At 45.1% G+C, this 23,497-nt stretch overlaps 2 protein-coding genes across 6 annotated transcripts in view; both read left to right on the forward strand.

The window, feature by feature from the left end:
- Window positions 1–11,771, forward strand: part of cox10 (cytochrome c oxidase assembly factor heme A:farnesyltransferase COX10) — a 102,248-nt gene extending 90,477 nt beyond the window's left edge. For all 4 annotated transcript variants that reach the window (XM_080789089.1, XM_080789092.1, XM_080789091.1 and 1 more), the window contains 2 exons: window positions 2,451–2,683; window positions 8,868–11,771. In XM_080789089.1, the coding sequence (XP_080645215.1) occupies window positions 2,451–2,683; window positions 8,868–9,298 (664 nt within the window). In that variant the 3' untranslated portion in view covers window positions 9,299–11,771. The remainder of the gene's footprint in view (window positions 1–2,450; window positions 2,684–8,867) is intronic.
- Window positions 11,772–21,595: 9,824 nt separating this feature from the next.
- Window positions 21,596–23,497, forward strand: part of LOC308333030 (heparan sulfate glucosamine 3-O-sulfotransferase 3B1-like) — a 192,755-nt gene continuing 190,853 nt past the window's right edge. For both annotated transcript variants that reach the window (XR_013965779.1, XM_080789215.1), the window contains exon 1: window positions 21,596–22,863. Coding sequence is in view for 1 of the 2 variants with exons in the window: in XM_080789215.1 (XP_080645341.1) it covers window positions 22,115–22,863 (749 nt within the window). In the remaining variant the exon portion in view is untranslated. The remainder of the gene's footprint in view (window positions 22,864–23,497) is intronic.

A 23,497-nucleotide genomic window follows, 5' to 3' on the forward strand; every position in this document is an offset into this window, starting at 1 on the left:
TGCGGAGTTCAAATCGTTCGCTCCGAAATAACATGTATTCAAAAGATTTGTGCCACATTTTTCACGATTTTTCATAAATAAATTGCAGATCTACAAGCTCGTAAAGCGCGGCACCGAGTGCCTTGTACTGTAGATAGAGTGAGCTTGTAGATCTGCTATTTTTTCTATAGCTGAAGTATAACACAATGCTTTAAAACAACAAAGGGGTTCCCGTACAGAATGGGTTAACCCCCGCCGTGCCACAGCCACCTCATGTCCAACTCCAACCTTATCCTCTCTGCCCCCCCCCCCTCCCACCTCGACCACGACCCCACATGAAACCAGACATAACAGCGCTAATCACATTAATGCGCCGCCTGTCCCTTCATCATCCCCCCAAAATAAAAGCCCCTGTTTGCGTTTCCTCTTTGCTTCATCTTCAGAAGAGAAGAGGAACGAGGGAACGGGGGCCTGTGTTTGGTCAAGATTTTAACCCATTTCAGGCAGGAACCCGTTTTGGTGTTATAGCATTACGTTATGCTTTGTAGCTATTGAAAAATAGCAGATCTACAAGCTCATAGCGCGCCACCGAGTGGCGCTCTAAGAGCTTGTAGGTCTGCTATTTTTTTTGAAAAATCGAAGAACGACTGACATAGAAACATGGCTTTTTCAGAAAACTGTCGGGATGTAGAAGAGATTTTTAGAATCTGATCTCAGGTCAGAATTGGTTAATCTCTCTCTCTCTCTCTCTCTCTCTCTCTCTCTCTCTTTAATTTATGGAGCATTTTACTGGTGAATTTGAACCAGACCTTCCAGATCACTGCTTTCAATAAAAGCAGAGAGAGAGAGAGGGAGAGAGAGAGAGAGAGAGGAGGAGGAGTTGGAAGTCTTCATCCGGTTAGAAGCTGCTGCTGTGGTTAGTTTTGATCTTGGGGGCGTTGTGCACATGCTCCGTGTCTCGCACACACACGCACACACACACACACACACACATGCACACACACACACACGCACACACACACAGCAAACTCTTATCAGATGAGCTTCCTGCCTCCTCCCGTTTCGAGTCTCTGACGACCTTGGGAGGGGGAGGGGGGCAGACTGTGTGTGTGTGTGTGTGTGTGTGTGTGTGTGTGTGGTGCGATATCTCCCCCCGGCCGCGTTGTAAATCTTACAACAACGTCTTAATCTCTCAACGAGATTCAATTGGGTTCAATTCAAAGGCGCTGGCTTTATTGGTGTGAGAAAACATGCATTTAACGTCGCCTCAGCAAGTGTCAAAAACTTCATAAAAAGTTAGTTAGTTGGAGGGAGTCTCATTGCAACTTGGAATGAGTCGTCTGTTAGAAATAGTCTCAGAGTAGGACTATGTCTCTATACTGTCTGAATGAGTCGTCTGTTAGAAATAGTCTCAGAGTAGGACTATGTCTCTATACTGTCTGAATGAGTCGTCTGTTAGAAATAGTCTCAGAGTAGGACTATGTCTCTATACTGTCTGAATGAGTCGTCTGTTAGAAATAGTCTCAGAGTAGGACTATGTCTCTATACTGTCTGAATGAGTTGTCTGTTAGAAATAGTCTTAGAGTAGGACTATGTCTCTATACTGTCTGAATGAGTTGTCTGTTAGAAATAGTCTTAGAGTAGGACTATGTCTCTATACTGTCTGAATGAGTCGTCTGTTAGAAATAGTCTTAGAGTAGGACTATGTCTCTGCTGTCAGGGCAGAAACCAACTATGTCCAAAATATAAACTTTTATTACATGAAAAAAAAACATTTGTTGGTATGGTGACTTTATACATACTGTACGTCAGATACTTGAATTTTATGAAACGAGTCCCCAGGACATTTTGATGTTGTTCTATACATTTATCTTATTATTTTGTATTTTTTATATACCACGATTTCTTTCAACCCATTTCATTTTTTCCACCCAGTGTCAATATTGTCTAATATAATCCTGGGCGCTCTGCCAACCTGGGGAGAGCAACGGATGCTTCCGTCTATGCATGATGGACGGTAGTATAGCTGCATGCACATGTACAGTCTCTCTCTCTCTCTCTCTCTCTCTCTCTCTCCCCCTCCCTCTCTCATTAGTTCTCTTTCATTCTGTTCTGTCCATCTCATAATGACTGGTCTTCTAAAAGCATGGCTCAGAGTAGAACACTCTTATTATAAGATGGTGGACCATCTCTCCACGCGTTCTGTGTAAAGTGGGGCAGCTGAGGGAGTTTTGTGCACAGTGGGAGATCATGATTAGCTGCTATTCTCTTTCTGTGTGGTTTTATTTTTTTGGAAGATGGCTGTCTTACTGTAACTTGTTCCCCTTTTTGCTCGAACCTAAGTTAGACATGTAGTCGAGGTTATGTAATGTCTCTCTCTCTCTCTCTCCCTCTCTCTCCTTCCATCTCTCTCTCTCTCTCCATCTCTCTCTGTCTCTCTCTCCTTCCATCTCCCTCTCTCTCTCCCCCAGTCCTCTGCACGCGGTGTCGTTCGCCCTGGCGTGCGGCGTGCCGGGCGTGGCCATGCTGACGCTGGCGGTCAACCCCCTGACGGGCTTCCTGGGCCTCGTCAACATCGCCCTGTACACCTGCTGCTACACGCCGCTGAAGAGGCTGAGCATCGCCAACACCTGGGTGGGCGCGCTGGTGGGCGCCATACCGCCCATCATGGGCTGGACCGCCGCCACAGGCTCCCTGGACCCAGGTACAGTGTACAGTACGCATGTAACAGGTACAGTGAATAGTGTATAGTAGGCATGCAACTGGACCCAGGTACAGTGTATAGTAGGCATGTAACTGGACCCAGTGTACAGGTACAGTGTACGCTGTTGTTTTCCTCCATTAACTCATTGATTGCTAGGCATTTCGAGCAGGGCTATACCGGCTGTGCTAGGATGTGATACATTGCACAAAGGACCTTTTCTGAGGCCCACAGTAAATGTTCTCTTATAGCGAGAATCACACAGCATACCTCAAAAGAAAGCTTAACTTAATGTCCACTCCAATTTTAAAAAGAAAATGATTTTACCTTTATCTTCCATTCTGGCGATATTGACCTTTTTGTAACGCCTGCTTTTGCCTGAAAGTAATATCTTGAAAAGCGAGCAGAAGTTATGGATGGTTGACGTTCACAGACATTGACAGACAGATATAAAAATGAACACAAATAATATCCATATATAAGGACATCCAACTCCACACTCTGAGGGTAAAGAATTTACACATTTAGCAGATGCCCTTAGTCCAGAGAAACGTACAGTAAGCAAGAACACATGGTAGAGAGAAAAATGTGGTCCTTGTCTACTAGCACAGCATGTCAGAACATGCCATCTCCATATATGGAGATCTACAGTATAGGGGTAAACAGTGCCCATTGGGGCTGATCAATAAAGAGTGTTATGTCAAATGTGTTTTGTTACAGTACAGTAGACAGTACTGTTATAATCAGTCCAGGTACAGTACATCTTAGTCTGTGTGCTGTAACTTGAGACACAGTGTACTTGATATGTATTGTGTACAGCCTGTTACTGTATAGCCTACTTTATGGATATAGGCTACGAGATACATCTCAGCACCAGCATCGTCAGCCCTGCTGCATTAGTCATTATCATGTCACGTTTCTACAGTATGTCTCATATCTTATTGTCACGCCATTATGATCCAGCACTATATATGTTCCTGTTGTGTAATAAACTCTGTGAACCTTTAGCGTGATCGCACGTGATGCGTACGCATGCATAATCATATCATATTGTACATACAGTCAGTCCATCTGATGCAGTAGTGATGTCATCATATCATACAGTACACAGTCAGTCCCTCTGTGATGCAGTAGTGATGTCATCATATCATATTGTAAATAGTCAATCCTTCTGATGCAGTAGACAATCATACTGTAATGTCATGGTTATTAATAGGCTTATGCAGATACATGTCACAGAGTCAGGCAGCTGACTGAGCTGAGGCCATATGATAACAGTAAGTCGATAAGGACAATCATACATATGTGCGCTATAATCTAAGTGTTGAAAATTTAGAAAATACATTTGCCTTGTCTGACTGAGTCTTTGGGATTCGAACCACGTAGATCTCCCTTTTGCGCAATTAGTGTGTTAAAAACTAAGACGGAAGATGTTCCTCCACTACCTTTTTCCACTGACGAAAACTACATGGAAACTAAGCTACGATAACTATTTCGTCAACAAATAAAAAGTAGACTAAAATGTTAGGAAGGGACTAGTGGACAAGAGATCCAGTATAAGTCATTTTACACTTGATTGCATGCTGAAAATAGCCGATCTACAAGCCCACAACGCGTCATGCTGCGATGCGTTGTGGGCTTGTAGACCGGCTATTTTCAGCAAGTGCATGAAAACCAGTCATTACGACGGTATCGAGGCCCGCCAAAATGCATTTTGTTCGACTAAAACTAGACCAACACTAAAACATTCCAGGTGACTAAAATATGACTAAAACTAAATGAAAACTATTCAAGAGACTGACTAAAACTAAAATAGAAATTTGCTGCCAAAAACAAAACTAACACAAAAGAACTCACACGGAACGCAGTGCGACGCGCTTTGAGCTTGAAGATCGGCCATTTTCGCTACGAAAGTAATATGCAATGTTGTGGTCCTCTGGAGTGAGTGTTGGAACTATATAGTGGCCCTCTCCGTCTTCAAAGTTCCCCACCTGTACTGCACACACTCTCTGTGTGTGTGTGTGTGTGTGTGTGTGTGTGTGTGTGTGTGTGTGTGTGTGCGTGTGTGTGCGTGTGTGTGTGTGTGTGTGTGTGTGTGTGTGTGACTGTGTGTGTGCGTGCGTCAGTGATACCAAATGCGAGCTGTGGGTTCTCCGCTCAGCGGAGCGAGGCCGTCGTGGCCGAAACAAGAGACCGCAGGGAGGCAGCGGAGCGTCGCGTACAGCACTTCTTTGTCCCTCAGACCGCGTGTCTTGGTGTTTAGTAAACGTACTGTGTTAAAAACACACCCATGGGGGAACACAACACATACAGTGTGGCTTTGCACCAGCGGTGGTGCTGGTGGTGGAAGTTTGGCTCTTGGGGGCCTTGGCATCACCGCCGCACATTATTTAAAACTCAGTGCGCTGATCCAACAATCCCGGAGAGAGAGAGGGGGGAGAGGAGATGGGAGGGAGAGAGGGGGGATAGGAGAGAGAGAGGGAGAGTGGGAGGGAGGGAGGGGGGAGGGAGGGAGGGGAGAGAAAGGAGAGAGAGAGGGACGGAGGGATGGGGGAGAGAGGAGGAGAATGAGGAGGAGAGGGAGGGAGGGAGAGATGGATGGATGGAAGAGAGAGCAGAGTGGGAGAGGGAGGGAGGGAGGGAGGGGACACCCTGAGAGGCCGTTGAGAAGAGAACATGTTCTGCAGTGGGGTCGGGTCGGGGGGCTGGGGGGGGGGGGGTGGGGGGGGGGGTGGTCCAGACGGACTCTGGTACAGTCTTTTGATAACCCCAGGTTCAGGCGGAGGGCATGTTATTAGGATGGGAGCTCCATGCTGTAGGCCCAGATTCTTTACACGGGGCTATGAATAGCTGGGTGGTTGCTATGGACTCCTCAGCATGCAGCATGCTGCCCCACTCTGTGTTCAGAACACTTCAATGGAGCCGCTCTCTCTCTCTCTCTCTCTCTCTCTCTCTCTCTCTCTCTCTCTCCCTCTCTCTCTCTCTCTCTCTCTCTCTCATTTCACTCCATGCATGATGAAAAGGTCATAGATTCATTATTTTAAATGTTTTGTCGAGCCACCACTACCCCACCCCCCCCCCCCCCCCCAAAAAAAAAGAAAATAAACTGGCATCATGCACATAAAGTGTTTGTGCGTGTGTGTGTGTGCGCGTGATTGTGTGTGACTGTGTGTATAACTGTGTGCGTGTCTGTGTGTGTGTGTGTGTGTGTGTGTGTGTGCATGTCTGTATGTGACTGTGTGACTGTGTGTGCGTGTGACTGTGTGTGTGTGTGTGTGTGTGTGCGTGAACGTGCTCGCCGCTCTGAGACACATTTCACAGTTGTCATAACGGAACACTTAGCATGTCTACCAAACGAGCGAGGACCCCGTCCCCCCTGTCGCCTTGCTCCTCCACTCGTAATGATGATGGTGTAGTTATTTGTTCAGCGGCTTCTCCAAACAAAGTTACAAAACTAGAAAAATGCTTTACAGAACAAAGTCGTGTCTCTCCATACCGACAATAAACTCTGTGTGTGGGCGACACAGATGTATAGTAAATAAACTGAAGCTCTGTTACGGGATTACATGGGGGGGGGGGAGTCAGACACGGTCACAGAGGTTCTGCAGAACCTGGGGAAGTGTGGCGACGACTCGACTGGGACCGCAGGAGGGCGTTGGGGCGGTTTGGGACGGCGTTGGGCCTTATTTTATAATAAGGCAGTGGTTTTCAACCCTTTTCGTACCAATTCCCATTATGTATTCCGCATTTAACCCATTTAGGCCTGACGTCGGCATTAAAAGAATGTCTTCAAAATCCTGACAGTTTTCTGAAAAACCTAATGTTTCTTTATGTTTCTGTATCAGTGGTGCTCAATATTTCAAATGATATGTGATGTGCCTCCGGCCCCTCATCTGAAAATATGTTGTTCCAGGGACCTCCCCCTGACGCAAATATTTGAGTTAAAATGTTCACTCTGTAATAATATATATTCAAAGATTTGAGGCACATTTTCATGATTAAAAAAAAATAGCTTTTACATCTGTGTGTTTCGAAAATATTGTACCAATGAAAAGTAGTTAAAAGTGCTTCAGACAAAACCTCTTAACTCCACTGGACCCTCAAACTGTCTGCTGCTAAAGCAACTAACTCCACCACACCTCTCCCTGTCTCATTGACAATATATAAAGTCACAACACTATAACTTTGAAGTAGTATTGCTTTTTTCTAAATATACGGTTTTCCGAACAATGTTTTTTCTTTTGGGTTTTTTTCTGAAAAATGTGGGAGTTAGGTGGTTTCTAACCCGACCGTAGATATTTTTGCATTAAAGGAGCATTCAGTGATTTGGAAAACCCCCCGGTAACAAGATGTGCACATGCACACACACTCTACAGTGGGGGGGAGGAAGTGCAACAGGCCAAACAGCACAACTTGAAATCTCCCTCCATCTTCATCCCCCGTTTAACACCTGCTCTTCAAGAAATGTGATTTCACACGCCGAGTAAAAACACAAAAAAAACATTGTTTTATGGCCCAATTAACCCATTCTGACCTGAGATCAGATTCATACGAGGTTTCCACTGGACACACACACTGGTCTGATTAACCCATTCTGACCTGAGATCAGATTCTAAAAATGTCAGTCGTTCTTCGATTTTTCAAAAATAGCAGACCTACAAGCTCGTAGCGCGCCACTCGGTGGCGCGCTATGAGCTTGTAGATCTGCTATTTTTCAATAGCTAAAGCATGACACGACGCTAACACCAAAAGGGGTTCCCGTTCAGAATGGGTTAAAGTTCACAGGAAACGTGTTGGATGGCCAGGAGAGAGCGGGAGAGACGGGACCCAAACGTGGACATTTGGTCCCATAAACATCGTGATTCCACTTGTCACGGCGTCTGATTGACTGCAGCTCGCCTTTCACTCTCTGAGCATCAGCTCAAAGGTGCTAGTTTATGGCAACATGTGGCAGGAGAGGGACATTAACCCGCTAGAGCCGGGAAAACATTTTTAAGATTTTTAGCTAAGAAAAAATAATAAAACGTTATTTTATACTTTTTTTGCTATTCGAGAATAGCAGATGTACAAGATCATAGCACGTCATGAAGTGACACGCTACGATCGTGTAGATCTGCTATGTTTGAGAAAGCGTTAATATTAGCGCAAAACGTATTAGCGCAGAACATTCTTAACTCAAATCCTTTGGTTCTGGAGGGGTCCCTGGAACAACATTATTTGAGATGATCAAAAACACATACTTTTGGGAGGTCCTTGACATGAAAACGTTTGAGTCACTGCTCACATAGCATGAACATTACTGTATACGTTTTTTACAGAAAACATTTTTTATATACTGTAGAATGGGGTCTAAATGGGTTAAAACCGTGAACACTCATACGGGTCCTTGACTCCTGTGGCTCCCCCAGTCTGCACTAAGCTCCAAAGTGCAGCTGCATTGTGTGAGAACGTTCATATAATGTCCATGTTTGGCTCTGAGTTGGACCCGCTCAGCATTACACGTTTTACCGGGGAACTTCTTTGAGGTGAAGTCACACTCTGATAAAGTCTACTTTTTTCTTTTAACAGCAACTCGGATATTGATGTTGAATTTAAACGCCTCCCCTCCCAACACACACACACACACACACACACACACAACTGTGCTCTCGCCTCACAGCTAGAAGGTCCCGGGTTCGATTCCTACCCGGGACTCTGTTGCCGCTCTACAAGATCAAAACGCGTCCCACTGAGCTTGTAGATCGGCTATTCTTTGCTACGACAGTAATATACCCAATGTGGCCCTCTGGAGTGAGTGTGGAACTATATTAGTGGCCTTCTCCATCATCAAAGTTGCCCACTAGGGCTGCGAATCTTTGGGGGTCCCACGATTTGATTCGATTCCGATTTTTGGGGTCACAATTCTCAATTCACGATTCTCAATCCAAAAACGATTAAAAGAAAATCTAAAGCATTTTTTTTCCAGATTCAAAACCATTCTCTATTCAAAATGAATACAATACAGCTGTGCTGAACTTAAGTGACTAGTACTGACGACAGTAACTTGAAAAGACATGATGGTCACTGTGTGTGATTAGGGTAAGCTTACATTTCATAACACAAACACCATGGCGGGAATCGAATCAATTTTTTGGACATGATCTAACATTGTTTTCCTCCTCCTCTCCCCCCCCCCCTCCTCCGTTAGGTGCTCTGCTCCTCGGCGGCTTCCTGTACTGCTGGCAGTTCCCCCACTTCAACGCTCTGAGCTGGAACCTCCGCGAGGACTACTCGCGCGGCGGCTACCGCATGATGTCCGTGACCCACCCGGGCATGTGCCGGCGCGTGGCGCTGCGCCACAGCCTGGGCCTGGTGGCGCTGGCCGCCGTGAGCCCCGCCGTGGGCCTCACCACCTGGACCTTCCCCCTGGTGTCGCTGCCCATCAACGCCTACATCAGCCTGCTGGCCTGGCGCTTCTACCGCCGCGGCGACCGCCACAGCGCCCGCAAGCTCTTCTTCTGCAGCCTGTGGCACCTGCCCATGCTGCTGCTGCTGGCGCTCACCTGCAAGAAGCCGCGAGCGCCGGACTCGGCCACGATTCCACCGGGAGAAGTCCTCCCTCTGCCGGTGCCGAGCTAACCGGCTCCCAAACACGTCTCTGAGAGAGAGAGAGAGAGAGAGAGAGAGAGAGAGAGACGGGTGTATATCTGCCGTTTGCAACCAGCATATTTCTTTGCAAAGCACGTCGTCCTCCTCCTCATATCGCTGTGCTCTTGGCGTTCCGCTTGACAACACGGCAGCAGGTGCGCCAACAGCGAGGCCTCGTCGAGCCTTGCGAGTTGGCGTCCGTAGCAAACCGTTAAGGCGAGTGCATGAATACGCGGCGAACAAAGCCCCAATTGCTTGTCTCGACGAACGAGGCGATTGAATGCACATTTTGGCTAGGTTGGATGGAATAGGTTATCGCACCTGAGAAAGAGAGAGAGAGAGAGAGCTGAAGGTTGAGTTAGAAACGTAGATTGGTGCTTTTTAGATCAACGGGAATCAATACTTGGAAGAAGAGGAGAGATCTAAGCGCTCCAAAAAGAGCGCTTAGATACCTCGTAAAATCGAGGTATCTAAGTAAAGTACCTCGTAAAATCGAGGTACTTCAATCATCTCTATAAAATTACAAATGGCTCCTCTGAGTGCTCAGATCTGTGCTCTTCTGCAGCGTTTCGCACCCATATCCAATTCGCACGTACGGTAGCATTGGACAGTGGGGTGGCCTATAGTTAGGCTGGCTAACGTTAACTATAGCTTCATAACGTAAACAGACTGGCGTTGACGCCATGTTGCTTTCACCCAGCCAAAGGGGGGAGGACAGCATGAGCCAGTGAAAACGACGGGGCCGGGCGTCCGTGCTTTCCAAAATGTTCTGATGCGATACAGAGCCATAGAGTAAGACAGAGGTACGACAACTCCCTTCACTTCACAGGGCCAGTCCAATGGCGGCTCTTCTACATAGACTTCTATTGGCGAGGAGCATTGCGAACAGTGACAAAGTCCTGGACCCTTTTTCTTATTTTTATTAATCCATATTTTGAAAATTCCTTTTAATCTGGTGTGCAGGCGATGACGTGTACATGACATGCACAATAGACATTTATTTTCTTTATTTTATTATTTATTTCGGTGGCAACGAGGGCCAAAACTGGTGTTCACCAGGTGGCACCAGTTGGTCACTGTACAATACTTTAAAACAGTTGTCATGTTGCACACATCATACATGCCTAACATTGGTTATATTTGCGCCGCCCCTCGTTGAAAACAATGCATTTCAAAACTCCAGCTGGTCACTATCCTCTGTGTCCAGGCTGTATGAACAACGCTCCAGTATAACTGTCTTACTCTATGGCTCTGGTGCGAAAGGCGTACACCCCCCAGAGATGGTCCCCCCCCCCCCCCCAGGCCCTTCCTGTTCCTCCTCCATCGTCTCTGGATGGCGCTCCCTCTCTCAGCGGCGTGGCGTGATGGTGGCGAACCGAACGGGCGATGATGAGGAGACGATTACCACTTTGTTTTATCTGCGCAGAGCGAGCGTGTTTTCCCACCATGTAGCAGATCTCAGAACGGAACAGGAGGGCTTGTTTTGGAACGGCTTCGTCAAACAAACGGCAAACACATGGCGCTGCTTAGACCCCCTTGAGCTGCATCAGGTGGTAATCATTTGAATGTGTGTGTGTGTGTACTGTATGTAGTATGTATATTTTACTGTATGTTTATTTATATATATAAGCGCTCGCTCTCTCTCTCCTCCCACCCGTGGCCATGTTGTACATGCTCTCTCTCCCCCCTTTGGCTATGTTGTACATGCCTGTTTAAATAACATTGTACAGTGTAAATTGATCCGATTATATATTATTCTATCAGGGCCATAATCGACAGTTAAACCCCCATATATACAGTACATGCATTGGAATAATGCAAAATGATATCAAAGATAAGAGGGGAAATCCAGAACAGATTATCATGAATGTTGTAAGAGTTTAAAATGAGTTTAATAATAAGACAACAATAATACTGATTTGACAGCTTTTGCTAATCGGTCTGAAATTATATTTGGATATATCTGAACTGTGTAACCACTTCTTGAACCCTATTTTTGTATTTCACAAAAACTCAATCTTACAAGCTTCACGACACGTTGCGTTGAGAGGCGTCGCGTGAGCTTGTAGACGGGGCTTATTTTTCGAAAGCGTTAGAAAGCGACATTCTGACATTTTTCGAAAGGTTTCTGGCCATCTTTTGGGGACATTTACGCTTCTAATGTCGCTTGACTTCATTGACGAACACAATCCGTTTTACTTGACTGTAGCCTTATAGATCTGCGGGCCACATACAGTACCACATACAGTATGTACGTGGCATTGTTTGCTGCACAGCAAAACTTCATCAATGGTTCTCCTTCCACCGGTATATGCCTCGTATATATATATATAATACTTAAAGACTTAAAGTTTAAGTCCACAAACACGGTTCACCTGACCTGTACCAACTAACAACACAGAGAATAGGTGGTGCTTCTCTATATGAACACAAAGGCAAATGTTCTCTGGCAATAAATGTCTTCAATACAGCCATGTCTTTATTTGGTTTTTCTGACTTTACTTTCCTGTTTTTATTATGTATTTTTCTTCCTAATTTCACATATCCAGAACGATCAGCAATCTCCCGGGCCTATACTGTACCAACTGTATGTTCTGCATGGAGTCGATTACTGCTTGGAAACTATTCAGGGGATTCTTCCTAATAATACTCCCAGGGCGGTCCTTCATGTTGGTACGTTAACGTTATTGGGGTTTCAAAGCAGCACGAGGTGTTTAGAGGTTTGTTAGCGGATGTTTTCTTCACCTCATATTGATTTTAGTTCAGACATAATATTGCAGTTATGGGTGTAAATCTCTGGTGATGTGATCTTGCTTATATGTGAGTCTAGTTTGTGTTTTGTTTTCTCCCCCTCATACAGAGCTCTAATATTGAATCCCACTTTAGGAAGCGTTGTGAGATTATGTATTGATCGTGTTGTACAGTATACTGGAGGCAGATGCTACAGCCTGATACAGTATCTAATCACCACACACACACACACCACCGCTAGGCGCTATCAACACACACACACCACCGCTATCAACACACACACACACATGCCACCGCTATCACACACACACACACCACCGCTAGGCGCTATCACACACACACACCACCACTATCAACACACACACACCACCGCTAGGCGCTATCACACACACACACCACCGCTAGGCGCTATCACACACACCACCACTATCAACACACACACACCACCGCTAGGCGCTATCACACACACACACCACCGCTAGGCGCTATCACACACACACACCACCGCTAGGCGCTATCACACACACCACCACTATCAACACACACACACCACCGCTAGGCGCTATCACACACACACACACCACCGCTAGGCGCTATCACACACACACACCACCACTATCAACACACACACACCACCGCAATCAACACACACACACCACCACTATCAACACACACACACCACCGCTAGGCGCTATCACACACACACACACACACCACCACTATCAACACACACACACCACCGCTAGGCGCTATCACACACACACACACCACCGCTAGGCGCTATCACACACACACACCACCACTATCAACACACACACACCACCGCTAGGCGCTATCACACACACACACACCACCGCTAGGCGCTATCACACACACACACCACCACTATCAACACACACACACCACCGCAATCAACACACACACACCACCACTATCAACACACACACACCACCGCTAGGCGCTATCACACACACACACACACACCACCACTATCAACACACACACACCACCGCTAGGCGCTATCACACACACACACACCACCGCTAGGCGCTATCACACACACACACCACCACTATCAACACACACACACCACCGCAATCAACACACACACACCACCGCTATCAACACACACACACCACCGCTAGGCGCTATCACACACACACACACACACCACCACTATCAACACACACACACCACACCACCGCACTAGATGGGCCGACAGGCTGACTCAGCCATGGACTTAGTGTATGGATTTAAGTTGCAATTATAGCCTTAGTGGACACGCATGGTGTTAAGAGAGATGACCATCCATCCGTCCATCTGTCTATCATCCATCCAGACCAGTACATTTCTATTTAGCCCAAAACCTCTGCACCTGTCACTCAGACACATGGTCCCCCCCCACCCCACTTCCGCCCCGTAGCCCATAGTTTTGGTATTTGGTTACGTCTCCGTCACCATTCCCCTCCCCACCCCCCACCACACACACACACACACACACACATCTTAACTGCCCTCCTTCCCATAAAAGAGGGACGGCAGGGATTTAAGCCAAGGTTTCGGGGAGGGCGGTGGGGGTGGGCTGAAATGACTATATCCTCGTAAAGTGTCTGACCGACCGGATAGAGAATTTCATATCGGGAGAGATGGTGGGAGGGGTCGGGCCAGCTGTTACATTTTGGGTTAGGTGGGGGGGTGGGGCGGGGCAGGGGGGGGTCTGGCGGAGAACCTGCACACAGATCGGATGTCGTCGTGCGGTGCCAGTCCCGCTAGAGATGATGGCGATGCGGCCTCTTGGCATTCGCTCATATTTTAGTGGCACGGTCAATAAGGCGTTTAGACCGGGAAATCAGAACATGTCTGTGAGAGGGAGGGTGACTGATTTAACCTGTTGTGCCTTGATCAAGTCCATGATGCACAACAGGTGCACAGCCACACCCAGCTCTGAGTCCAGTTCTAGTTTGACTCAGGCCAGGTGTGACTGCTTAAATCACTCATCAGTCATCACTCATCCTCCCTCTCACAATGTCATTTTTTGATTTTACTTTTTTAGCATTGGCTATTCAAAAATAGCAAGATGTACAAGCTATATGAGCTTGTACATCTGCTATTTTTTTTACCTATTTGCTTTTGAAAATAGTTTTGAATGACTAAAAGCTTCGAGGACTTGACTAAAAGGCATTTAGTAGAATCAGCCTTAGGTCTTAATGGGATAAGTAGCAGTGCTGTCTTTCCCTGAAATTCATAGGAAGGGAAAGGGTCTAATATCTCTTACTGACTTATAGGCTTCTCTGTGGCATGGAGGTATGTATCACTGGCTGACAAGAACAGGAGATTATTTAGTTATTTGTGGGAAAGAGACACACTATTGCACTGTATCGCTTTAGTTTTTTAAAGATGAGGGGGTCACGGCTTTAATTGATAGTGCACGTAAATAGCCGATCTACGCTGTAAGCTTATATAGATGTGCTATTTTCGTTGCTATAGACACAGTCTTAGGAAGAAGAAATGAGGTGTTTTCATCTGAGGTCTATACCCTCGGCCTATGACTGATCGTCTTTCTCCCAACACATCATCCACAGAATGCCTGCTGTCTTCACCTGCTCGCTGTGGCAAAGAAAAAACGAAAGGTAAATTATACGTTCTGCCTTTGAAAACGATCGTTTTTCCCCCTTCTTGAGCAAAAAGGATTTCACAGTCAGGAAGCTCTGTCTCTGTGGGCTGCACTTGAATTACTGCTGCCATATGTCATCTGTACGTTAAAGGAAATCATATTTTACTTCTTAATAGCATTTTTTTTAATCTCAACTTTCTGTGAGTTGTCGAGTGGGACGATTTGAAATAGATTAAACTTTTTTTCCCTAAATAGTATTTTAACTTTATCTGACGCAGAGTAGACCTAATACGTTTTTGTGATTTATTAGGTTTTTCCCCTGCTAATGTTGGGGAGTTTAATCGCAACGGCATATTATTTTAAATGATAAATCTAATAACAAATGACTTACCAAGTGGAAATTATTCATAAAGCAGGATGTCGCACATTATTCACAAAAAAACAATATTTCACACTAATTTTTTTCTTTTTTTTATCTTAACCCATTTTGGGCGAGAACCCCTTTTGGTGTTTTAAAGCATTATGTTATACTTTAGCTATTGAAAAATAGCAGATCTACAAGCTCATAGCGCGGCAAAATTGAAAAATCTTGAAAATGTGCCTCAAATCTTTGAATATATATTACAGAGTGAACATTTGAACTCAAATCTTTGCTTCTGGGGAGGTCCGTGGAACAACGTATTCTCAGATGGGGGGCAGAGGCATATTACATATAATTTTTGGGGTCCTTGACATGAAATATTGAGCACCACTGATACAGAAACACAAGGTTTTTCAGAGAACTGTCAGGATCTTTTTTTTTATTTTGACGTCAAGCCTAAATGGATTAACTAATATTCCATTTATTTCGGCCCTCATCGCAAGAAATATGACCTGTTCTCTTCTTTCCATTGCTCACTAATATGACATCAGATATTAAATCACCGCTTTTTATTCGCACTGAGAATTGGGTTTCTCGGCCAGAGTCAACAAAGTAAAAAACATGAACTATGGCTTATATCTGTAAACATTCTGAGAGAAAGTCCCCACAACCAGTGGTCCGTTGAGGAGAGGACACATGTCCCCAACCAGTGGTCCGTTGAGGAGAGGACACATGTCTCCAACCAGTGGTCCGTTGAGGAGAGGACACATGTCTCCAACCAGTGGTCCGTTGAGGAGAGGACACATGTCTCCAACCAGTGGTCCGTTGAGGAGAGGACACATGTCCCCAACCAGTGGTCCGTTGAGGAGAGGACACATGTCTCCAACCAGTGGTCCGTTGAGGAGAGGACACATGTCTCCAACCAGTGGTCCGTTGAGGAGAGGACACATGTCCCCAACCAGTGGTCCGTTGTGGAGAGGACACATGTCCCCAACCAGTGGTCCGTTGTGGAGAGGACACATGTCTCCAACCAGTGGTCCGTTGAGGAGAGGACACATGTCTCCAACCAGTGGTCCGTTGAGGAGAGGACACATGTCCCCAACCAGTGGTCCGTTGTGGAGAGGACACATGTCCCCACAACCAGTGGTCCGTTGAGGAGAGGACACATGTCTCCAACCAGTGGTCCGTTGAGGAGAGGACACATGTCTCCAACCAGTGGTCCGTTGAGGAGAGGACACATGTCCCCAACCAGTGGTCCGTTGTGGAGAGGACACATGTCCCCACAACCAGTGGTCCGTTGAGGAGAGGACACATGTCTCCAACCAGTGGTCCGTTGTGGAGAGGACACATGTCCCCAACCAGTGGTCCGTTGAGGAGAGGACACATGTCTCCAACCAGTGGTCCGTTGTGGAGAGGACACATGTCCCCAACCAGTGGTCCGTTGAGGAGAGGACACATGTCTCCAACCAGTGGTCCGTTGAGGAGAGGACACATGTCTCCAACCAGTGGTCCGTTGAGGAGAGGACACATGTCCCCAACCAGTGGTCTGTTGAGGAGAGGACGCATGTCTCCAACCAGTGGTCCGTTGAGGAGAGGACACATGTCCCCCAACCAGTGGTCTGTTGTGGAGAGGACACATGTCTCCAACCAGTGGTCCGTTGAGGAGAGGACACATGTCCCCAACCAGTGGTCTGTTGTGGAGAGGACACATGTCCCCAACCAGTGGTCCGTTGAGGAGAGGACACATGTCCCCAACCAGTGGTCCGTTGAGGAGAGGACACATGTCCCCAACCAGTGGTCCGTTGAGGAGAGGACACATGTCCCCAACCAGTGGTCCGTTTAGGAGAGGACACATGTCTCCAACCAGTGGTCCGTTTAGAAGAGGACACATGCTGAGAGAGTCTCCAACCAGACGAAAACTAAATGGGAACTACATGAAAGGTCAAAGTCGTACTATTTGTCACACACGATACTGCAGTGAAATTTGTCCTCCGCATTTGACCCATCTCTTGGAGCAGTGAGCCGCAGCCAAGGAGCGGTGAGCTGCAGCCGTGCCGCGCTCGGGAATCATTTGATTAGTTGATTTGAAAACTTGCTATGGTGACTAAAACTAAGACTAAATATATTGACAATTTCGTCAATAAATAAAAAACTAGACTAAAATGTTAGGGACTAGTGGACAAGAGATCCATGCAGTATAAGTCATGTTACACTTGGTTGAATGCTGAAAATTGCAGATCTACAACGCGTTGCACTGCGAGATTGTAGATCGGCTATTTTCAGCAAGTGTAAAATCAGTCATTACGACTGCATCAAGGCCCCGACAAAATACATTTTATAGTCGACTGAATCAGCCGTAGATTTAGTCGACTAAAATCCTATGATATTTAGACGACTGAAACTATAGACTAAGACATTCCTGGTGACAAAAATGTGACTAAAACCAAATAAACTATATTCAAAAGACTAAAATCTAAAATTGCTGCCAAAAACAACACTGCTCATGTCCACTGCACGCATGTGTGACTAGCCTCGGAAACCAGACGTTTATACTGTGACTGACTGACCCCACATCTGTGCTGAGGTGTCACATAATTGTATGACACACTTGGAAAGTAAAGTTTATATGGTTGGAAACGTGTTTTAAAAGCTGCAGGGCCCCGCTTGCACTAAAGGCCCTATAGCATAAGCAACCCAAGTGGAGGGAAGGAAAGTATTGCCACTTGGCCTGCAGTTCCCACTTGTAAAAGAGACGCCGTCTCAATGTGTGTTTTTACTGGTTAAATAAAGGTTAAATCGTCCTACTCAAGTTGTTTAGTGCAGCTTTTGAGATTTATTTTTTACTTTACTAGAGTATTTCAAATGTTCAATATTCTCACTTCTATACTCAGAAAATAGTGTATACTCAACTACAATTATTTGGAAACTTTAGTTACTTTTTTGATTGATTGATATTATTATATTATATTATATTATATTTATTAACAGTTTGTAGAATTGCAGTACATTTCAAGCACAAACTCAATACAGAGACTGTTAACTGTGAGTGGACGACCCAATTAAGCATTACACTTGTTTACAACAGGGTCCACATTGTTCAATTCATCAAAACATTTAGAGACATACAAATAGACTTATAGTTGCCACATGCTGTGAGCTTGTTTATATCATATACCGGTATATGTATGTGTGTGTGTGTGTGTGTGTGTGTGTGTGTGTGTGTGTGTGTGTATATATATATATATATATATATATATATATATATATATAATTAATTTTTTTAACACATTCAATATTCAGTATGATGGCCTACTTTCACTTTTGGTAGGCCTACATTATAGTTGCATTTTGATGCCAATACTTTTGTATACCTCTTACTGAAGTGAAGTAAAATGCATACACTGTGTTCCTTGCTGCAACACAGTGTTTCTATACATTGTATAATGTATCATTTTACTTTAAAAATGTAAGAGGCCTACTGTTTAAAAACAAAAAAAAACGTTGCTTGCATTATCCAGCCCGTGGTGTTGTTGGATAATGGATATACTTTACATGGTCTGCCGTGAAATCTGGACATTGACCTTTAGCTCAACTATATATTATCTAAAGCAAAATGGACCCGTTTTCAGCAACGATCCGTCCATGTAATATAATCTATTGTGATGAAAACCTGACCGAGTTAATGTGAAGCATGAGCTTCCATGTTATGGCATTTAATTATTAGCTAGCTTATACTTTCGTAATATATAGGCCCATTTTATAAAGCATGCCTATAATATATGACTATAGGCTAATGTCTTACGCTTAGTCTTAACATTAGAAGGTGAAAGTGATCTGTCAGTAAAAAAAATATTAGATTTTTTTTTTTTAATGATTCGTGTATTTATTGATTATTTTCCACGCGCACACCATGCAGGCCATGCATGTTTCGTCATTTGATTGACCAATTAATTGTGCGGAGTGGGACAATTATGACAAACACAAAAAACAAATATAGGACCACTTCTCTACAATAATATATATATTTTCATTACAAAAACTAAACTTTTGAATAGAGTTTGAGAATAATTGTAGCACTGCAGGGCTCTGTTAATATTAGCCTTTAGTTAGTTCGTTTTGTGTAATTTAAAACAAAAACGGAATAACAGCCCAGGCCTTCTACACGGCGGAACCACATGAGGTCCACCGTCCAGGCCCCAGTTTTAAATTACCGTCCTGTTTTGAGTTATCCCGTTTCTCCTTCCGACGAGAGGGGGAAAGATTTAGCACACTACTGTTTACTGTATATATATAATCTGTATATACAGACGTCGTAGAAGAAGCTGAATTTAAGACTTCTTCAATTTGTTACAGTAGACTCTCAAATATCGTTTTTTTCCCCCACTCTTCCACTGAAAAAGTATTCTTTTTAGTTGTTCACTGAATGAGCTTGTAGCCTATAAGGAATAAGCATATACATAAATCTAAGTATTTAAATAAATAAATAAAAAGTATTCATAACCATTCAATATATATATATATATATATATATACACACACACACACACACACACACACACACACAGGCAGAGCAAATTATTTGACCTGCATGTTGAATTAATTAATGAATGAATAGCTGCCTCGTGCCATTTTCAGCGTTAACGAAAGCGCCGCACATTTTCGTTATATAGCAACCGTGTTATGCAGTTGAGTTTGACTGAGCCAAACGTGACGAAGGGGTCGTTGTAAAAATAAACTAAAGCACTTAATTTGCTATTTATTTACGTTTTATTACTTGTTAATCACTTCATATTTATGCATTAAGCCTTTACAGGTCATTTATTTATTTATTTAATTTACAATTAAAGACTAAAGTTATATAAATATAATAATGTTCCTATTAAGGTGTTTATTGTCACGCATTTGATGTCGGGCAGAAAACTCTTATCGCCATATTTGAACTTTTTGTGTTTTTTCATTAAGGTCCAATTTGATCATATATCATATACTGTAGGCCTATATATAGTATAGCTGCTCACTTGCTCCCTCATTATTTTAATTATAATAATTATAATTATTTATTATTATTATCATCATTATTATCCTATACCTATTGCCTATAGGCCTATGTGTCGCCATTCTTTCCACAACCCACATTGCGTAAATAATCATGTCGCTATATGATGACTCATTGGCCCATTAGATCAATATAGAGCCACCGGTTGCTGTCATTATACATTATTTATTAACGTCGACGCTTTGCTCTTTATATATTAATAATGTTCCCTGACAAGGCGTGACCTTTCTCCCACCGCGGTCAACCCAAACGTCAACTCTAGGCCCGGCCGGTCAACCCGTCCCGAACATAATGGAACCCGTCGGTCGGTGCAAATCAAACTTGACCTTTGGATCGATTTTTCTCCTCATGAGTCATGATGTGTCGTTTCCCCTTCTTTAGAGCACTGGTTTACAAACTGCGTGTGGGAGGGGTTACAATTTAATTATTTATAAAAGACTTTTTTTTTTTTACCAAATTTGTGTCAAAGATCACATCATAATTTAAAGAAATATAAGCTAACGTTTTGCCTCTCGCACATGCAGTCGCACTGTTGTGAGCTTGTAGTTCGGCTATTTTCACAATATCTGTGGAACGTGGAAACTATATATAAAGTTTGTGTATTCCGGCCTATAAATCCATATATAGCCACATACTGGTCAGGGGGTTCCCACTTCAAATATGATTTTTTTTAGAGGGGGGGTCGTGGCCTGAAAAGTTTGAGAACACTGCAGTATACACTTGATGTATAGATTTCATAAAATCGTCGATCCAACATGATGTGGATTGTGGATTCTGACTTGGTTTGATGTATAGCTTAGCTACTCAATATACTGTCCGTGAAAAACGGCCAACATGGCCAATAATGGAATAATAAACCTTATACTTACAGAATAACAGAACGCATATCTACACATTTGGAGAAAATCGATCTATCCCAAAAGACAAAACACATTGATTGACCTGACCTCCACAACTTAAAAAATACTTTTCAACAATCATCCATTCATTCTTTCAGCTCATTGCAGTGTCTGGCGTCCTTGACTCCTTACACATGAAATACATGCTGAGTTTTCCTTCAACTCCACGGAGGCTATAGGCTACATGAAATTCAACCAAATATAGGCTATGTGTCCATCCATTAGGTTGCATTTTTTTGTAAAACTCGGAGTTCAAATGAACACTGTGGATTTCAAGTGCATGCGCACGCGCACACACACACACACACACACACACACACACACACACACACACACACACACACACACACACACACACACAGGCAGAGGAGCAAAGCGCGTCTAATCTCAACAAACGGAGGCTCCCACGGTCGGCACCTCCCACTCTCTCCTCCCCATTGGTCCGTATTTTTTTTAACATAAACAATAGAACCCCCTTACTTACCGCCACGGAGCCCCCATTGGCCGACGCTCCCTGTCAGTCAAGTCAACGCGCGCGCGTGCCCCGCCTCCTCGGTATAAAGGACTCGGCGCGGCGCGTCGGAGAGGCTAGTGTGAGATGCTGGTGCAGAAGCCGAGAGGAGAGCGCTTCTGTCCGGGGTAGCCGTTATTCAACATCACCCCCCGATGTCTGTCTGTGGTGCGGCAGAAGCCACTACTGACTGCAGCTGCTCAGCCGTGGATTATTACCATTATTTATACCAACCAAACGAGCACGTTCTAGAATAATCAGTGGAGGTTTTAATCTGGTGCGTTTTTGTTGCGGTTTTTTGTTGTTGTTGCATTCTATATATTTATTTTTGGCATTTTTTGTCGTTTTGTTGGAAGTGCGTAATGTGCGTAATTTCTTTGGCGCGTTGTTGTCGCTGACGCTATCCGTGTCTGAATCATCACCGAAGAATTTAAAAGAAAGAGGGGGACAAAAAAAATCAATTGGAGTGTTTTTGGAGTGGAGTGAGTGAGTGAGTGGGGTTGGCTGCTTGGCTGCGTGGGTGCACATTAAATATGCGTCGGAGGGACACGGTGGTGCGCGACCTGCTACTCCTCCAGAACGACCAGAACACCACCACCACCACCGAGGCTTCTTATGGAATATAGCCTGGTGGCGTGTCACCCCAACCTGCACGCGTGCTGCTGCTGCGTCCCCTGCGCCTCCCACGGACACGGACACGGCGGAGGCTCCGCCGCCTCGTCCTGGTCCTCTTCCTCCGCGGCGGCGAAGAGGAAACTCCTGGCGCTCGGCGTCATGTTCCTGCTGTGGGCGTACATGCTGTACTCGTGCGTGGGATACTGCTCCACGGTGCCCGTGCAGGCGGGGACCGGGACCGGCGGCGTGGACGCGTCGTCTTACCGGGGCAAGGAGACGCTAGGAGTGGGTAAGAGGACCGAGAACAGCCGCGGAGTGGACCTGATGTCGCGGCTGCAAGCCGCTAACAAGCCGCAGCAGCACGAGACGTCGTGGGTGGATATCGAGGGAGATTACGACGAGCCGTCGCCGCCCGTGCAGCAGCATCGGACCGCGGGGGGAGCCGGCGGCTCCAGAGACTTGTTGGACAACGACGTCCAGCTCCCCGGCGCGGCCGCGGACGACGAGGACTCGTGGGGGGACGAGGTTCGGGGGATCCGGGGACCCCCGCCGGAGCCCAGCGGCTCCATGTCGAGCTTCTCCAACGGCTCCGGCAGCAAGAAGCTGCCCCAGGCCATCATCATCGGGGTGAAGAAGGGAGGCACCCGGGCGCTGCTCGAGTTCCTCCGGGTCCACCCGGACATCAGGGCCGTGGGCGCGGAGCCGCACTTCTTCGACAGGAACTACGAGAACGGACTGGAGTGGTACAGGTAAAGAACATTACATGTTTTAATTAAATAACTAAATATTGAGCTGTTCGTTTGACTCTGCAGAGTGTACAAAATGTAACCAAATGGACCCGTAGATACGGGTCCAGACTGATTTACATTGTATTTCTTGGCTTTAGCCTCTAATGTTTCAGTTCAAGTTGTGACATTATACATTTTCAGTGTCAAAGCCCTTACAATGTGTATAGGAAAGAAAATACATGTTTTTTTTGTTTTTGTTTTTTGTAATTGAGTGTACAAAGTTGGACCCGTATATGGGGTCCCTTTGGTTACATTTTGTACACTTTCAGAGTTGCATTGTATTTTTATTTGTCTGTAGCCTATAATGTGTCAGACTCGTGAAACTTCAAATCCCTTCAATTGGACCCGTACCGCCGTACGGGTTACATTTTGTATAGTCCTACTCAGAGTTATATATATATATTTTTGTTATTATGTTTGCTGTAGCCTCTGTTTCAGTGCAAGTTGTCAAAGAAGCGTGCTGGCGAAAAGAGGCAGTTTTTTTAGTGTGGAACAAATGGATTCGTTGGCATTGACTCTATGCTCCACTCACCAAGTTTCAATTATGTATTTATTTGTTTGATTTATTCCACTCAGTTTAATTCGTACTTCACAG

This window comes from Protomyctophum bolini (assembly GCF_963924005.1).
Source record: "Protomyctophum bolini genome assembly, chromosome: 18".
In the NCBI taxonomy this organism is placed as follows: domain Eukaryota; kingdom Metazoa; phylum Chordata; class Actinopteri; order Myctophiformes; family Myctophidae; genus Protomyctophum; species Protomyctophum bolini.